Below are 4,646 nucleotides of genomic sequence, written 5' to 3' on the forward strand. Positions count from 1 at the left end.
TGCCGTACAAACAGAACACTCCAAAGTAATCATGAAGGAACATATATTAGTATGAACAAACCTAATACCGTATAGTAGTAAAATAAAGACTTTTACCATTTACATAAAACTTTAATATATGTAAGGTGATATATGGATTACGAACACAAACAGAGAAAGAAATTTTCTCTCAATATCTATTGGCCTATTTGTACAGTAACTTGTTTACTTTTCTTTTTTCCAAATCAAAATTGTACCTTCAAAGATTATTGACAAATAATCTCTCTAATTTAATAAGTGGAGTCTCGTACCGTCAAATCAATTAGTATATATCTTAACTAATTAGAAACTTCTTTTAGGGTCAGTCTTTTATAATGAAGGAAACTTTATATTTATAGGAAAAAATTAGTCCTAGTTAGATAGTTCATATCCTAATAGATATCAAATATATCCCATATATATTCTTGATAGATATTCACTATAATGAAAATATATTTATAAGATTTAGTAAATTAACCGAGTATACTTTCACTTGTCCACTCATAGTTTCACCATTAAAATTATTTTTAGTATTCACCAAATTAAAAATATTTAAGACAAATAAAATTAACTGAGGGTACTTTCTTCCAAGTTATCTTTAAATTTTTAGGACAAACATTTTAAACAAAAAATATATATAGTATTCACCAAATTATCCTAAAAATACGGACAACCGATCTCATGCTTTGTAGATCCAAAATCTCATACACATACTCTGTCCCTCCATTAATTTTTTTTATTTGTTTACATTTTAATTAAATAAAACTACAATAATAATCAACTAAAGTTTCTAATAACAGAAATTTGAAATATATACTTTTCAACTAATTTCAATACACGTAAAAGTTATTATTATTCAAAAACACTTTTTTTTTTTGTTTCTTAACGAAAAAACACTTCTAAAATAAGTAAAATTGGCCAAACAAGCGCCAAAAGTAAAGTTGCAACCGGCCCTATTGCAATAGCCAATTTGCCAACCCAGTAGACGCCCGTCGCTATCATTTTCAACTTGCCCAAAACACAAAAAAGCTTAAAAGCCCTCTCAATAAATACGCGTTTTCCTTTCCTTTATTCAGCTCCCGCGCTCTTTCCCTCTATGTAAATAAAGCATCTAAAAATACAGAAAACACTCTTTATTTGTTGTTACAGAAACAGTGGGCTTAAGTCCTGCTAATAATTTCTTGCTTTTGTTCATGCAAAATGCAAGTGCAGGCTGCCATCATGGATAATTTATCACCATTATTTGTCTTGTTGCTTTTGGCGAAGATTTGGCTAGTGCCTGTAATTTGTGAAGGTGTAGATAGTGGACAACACTCAGCTGTAGGAGATCCGGGAATGAGAAGAGATGGACTTAGAGTAGCTTTAGAAGCTTGGAACTTCTGTAATGAAGTTGGTGAAGAAGCTCCTGGAATGGGCAGTCCTAGAGCTGCTGATTGCTTTGATCTTTCTGGTAAAAATCATTTGACCCATTTTTTTTCACCTTTTATTTGTGATTGTGGTTAGTTACAACTTACAAGCTTCTCAATAAAATTAGTGAACTGAAGCTAATCTTTTTTTTTGTCCTCTTTGTCAATAAAAATAAAAATAAAAATGAGGTACTTAAATTTCGGGGAGGCCCTGCATTAGTAGTTCGGCCGGTGATTAGTATAGCACATAACTATATTAGAGTTGGAGAGTAAAATAGCAAAAAATTTTCACTTGAACTCGCCGCAGCTAAAATGGGAGTAATGGTGGTATTTGTTTTTCACTTTAATATGCTTACAGTAACTAACCCCTTTTCCCCATATAATCTTTCTGCGAGGATTTAAGTTAAAGAAAAAAAAGTATTTCCTGTTTTATTCAATTTTTGGCTTTCATTCATTTGCTGAACTTCTTGTTTCTTTAGGCATTGTGGTATCTATTACTGGACTTGATTATTTGAGTTTTTTTGCTTGATGTTTTGGAATGGTTGTGTGATGTGCAGATAGTTCTTTGAGTCACAAGGTAACCGAGTCCGATAATAAACTAGGGGTTGGCAAGTCATTTCCTGGCCTGAGTCCTAAGGCTAAGAATGATCCCGACTTGTATGCTTCTGAGAAGGAACTCTATTTGGGTTCATTGTGTGAAGTTGATGACACCCCAAGGCCGTGGCAATTTTGGATGATAATGCTGAAGAACGGAAACTATGACACAAGATCTGGTCTTTGTCCAGAGAATGGGAAAAAAGTTCCCCCTTTTAAGCCTGGAAGATTTCCTTGTTTTGGAAAGGGATGTATGAATCAACCTATCTTGTTTCACCAGCCCACTTCTTTATTTGATGATGAAACTATGAGGGGATGTTTTAATGGTACCTATGATTTGGGTTCTACAACTGGTGGTAGTAGTAGTAGTAGTTCCTTCTTTGAGGTGATTTGGGAAAAGAAAGTTGGAACAGGAGGTTGGGTATTCAAGCACAAGCTCAGAACCTCCAAATTGTATCCATGGCTGATGTTGTATCTTAGGGCCGATGCAACCAAAGGATTATCTGGAGGCTACCACTATGACACCAGAGGAATGTTAAGAACTGTAAGCTTACTTTTTTGTACTCGAAATTTCCCTCCATTCAAATTAATTGCAAAACTGACTTGCGCTTACTTGCTTGGTCTGTGAAAATTGTAAAAATGAGCATATAGAATATCTCCTTTACGAGCATCAATGTAATGGAGCATGAGGCTCCACAGTAAGATTCTTCCTTTATGCATCAGGGAAGATGCTTCGTGCCTGGCATTAAAATTCCATTTGCAATTAGGATTGTTTATCATGATTCTTCATTCACCGTCTATTAATTTGGTGTGATGTCAACTGAAGGCCCACATGAAAGGGGAATTAAGAAAGCAAAGAGAAAAAGTAAGTGATGGAAACGTCGAATTAGTAGAAGTCAACCCCCCCCCCCACATGATATCCACATTAGAGCAAATAGGTCTGTCCTGAATGGCTGTTTGACACCATAATTAATTAATTGTGTCTTATTATACCACTAAATTTCGAGTGCAACTACAGGTGATTTAGTAGTGAACCTTCCTGGTAGATCACCAAACACCCAAGGGGTATTCAGCAGTTAAATCCCTATAGTAATTTACATATTAATGTCATTTCTGGGGTCACATTTTGCTGTCACTTTTGGAAGTTAATTAGTAGGATGGCTTTCAAATCCATTAGACAGGACTAATAGTTTATCATGATTCAGGGGAACCCTAGGTACCATAGAGAGATGGGTAAAAGGCAGGGGAAGTGTTGGTTATATAAATAGCTTATCTGGTAGTATTCATTGTCTTTCAATGCTATTCCTGACAATAGCACAATTATTTTCCTTTCAGCTGCCAGAGTCACCTAATTTTAAGGTCAAATTGACCTTGGATGTGAAGCAAGGGGGAGGACCCAAAAGTCAGTTTTACTTGATAGATATTGGCAGTTGCTGGAAGAACAATGGTGCTCCATGTGATGGAGATGTGCTCACTGATATTACCAGATACAGCGAGATGATCATTAATCCAGAAACTGCAGCTTGGTGCAGCCCCACGAATATTGGCAACTGCCCACCTTTCCACATCACACCAAACAATACTAAAATATACAGGAATAACACTTCTCACTTTCCTTACTCGGCTTATCACTATTATTGTGCTCCTGGGAATGCCGAGCACTTAGAAAAGCCATATAGCACATGTGATCCTTACAGTAATCCCCAGGCACAGGAGCTAGTTCAGTTGCTGCCTCATCCAATATGGGCAGACTATGGATATCCAACCAAACAAGGAGATGGCTGGGTTGGGGATAGACGAACATGGGAGCTTGACGTTGGTGGCCTTTCTAGCAGACTTTACTTCTATCAAGTAAGTGGGCTTGTTAAATTTCTTGGATTTAATATGGTGCAAATTCATGTTTGAATCTGACATGATGCACAAACACTCACTCGAGGTTGAATAACAAGTCGCCTGACCAACCTGTATGATTTCATCCTTGCTTTTTTTGGCTGCAGGATCCAGGTACACCTCCGGCCAGAAGAATATGGACATCTCTGGATGTGGGAACAGAAATTTTTGTTAGCGACAAAGATGAAGTGGCAGAATGGACTCTTAGCAATTTTGATGTTTTACTCACCTCGTAAAACTGAAATTATGTTAACATTCCATTTAACATTGTAACTGTAACGAAATTACGTTACTCCAACTGTAACATTGTAACAAGGCTTTGTCATTCTTGACGTTCAAAGCTTCATCTTTCTATACTAGATCTGTATCTGATGGGGCAACTCATATTTCTTTATTTCCCTGACTCAGAAAAGACTGGGACAGAAGAAAAAGAATTGTTTTGTTTTTGCTTTATTTTTTTCTGGATGTTGACTTTCTCCTTGCTAGCATTGACTTCTGATGGTATGAAAATTTTAGCACAATGACCTTGGAAATGAATCTGATATTCCTGTACTTTCTGAGGTTTCTTTTCAAGCGTGGACGAACAAAAATTTTAACTGTAAACTCTATGTACTTCTTGCGATGTCTATTGTAAAAACGAGAATACTAATTCTATAAGCATCAGAAAAGGAACAAATCCAAAACATGCGGTAGATTATGTTAGTTCTTCAGCCATGACAATACCCTCCGTCTGCACTT

General features: G+C 36.1%; 1 protein-coding gene across 1 annotated transcript; it reads left to right on the forward strand.

Moving 5' to 3' along the window:
• The first annotated feature begins 1,023 nt into the window (after positions 1 to 1,023).
• Positions 1,024 to 4,361, forward strand: LOC107840605. The gene is made up of 4 exons (XM_047398561.1): positions 1,024 to 1,468; positions 1,982 to 2,562; positions 3,354 to 3,869; positions 4,016 to 4,361. Exons 1-4 carry the CDS (start codon positions 1,219 to 1,221, stop codon positions 4,142 to 4,144), a joined length of 1,476 nt encoding a protein of 491 aa, XP_047254517.1. The 5' UTR covers positions 1,024 to 1,218; the 3' UTR covers positions 4,145 to 4,361.
• Positions 4,362 to 4,646: the final 285 nt, after the last annotated feature.

Source organism: Capsicum annuum, chromosome 1 (genome assembly GCF_002878395.1).
Source record: "Capsicum annuum cultivar UCD-10X-F1 chromosome 1, UCD10Xv1.1, whole genome shotgun sequence".
In the NCBI taxonomy this organism is placed as follows: Eukaryota; Viridiplantae; Streptophyta; class Magnoliopsida; order Solanales; family Solanaceae; genus Capsicum; species Capsicum annuum.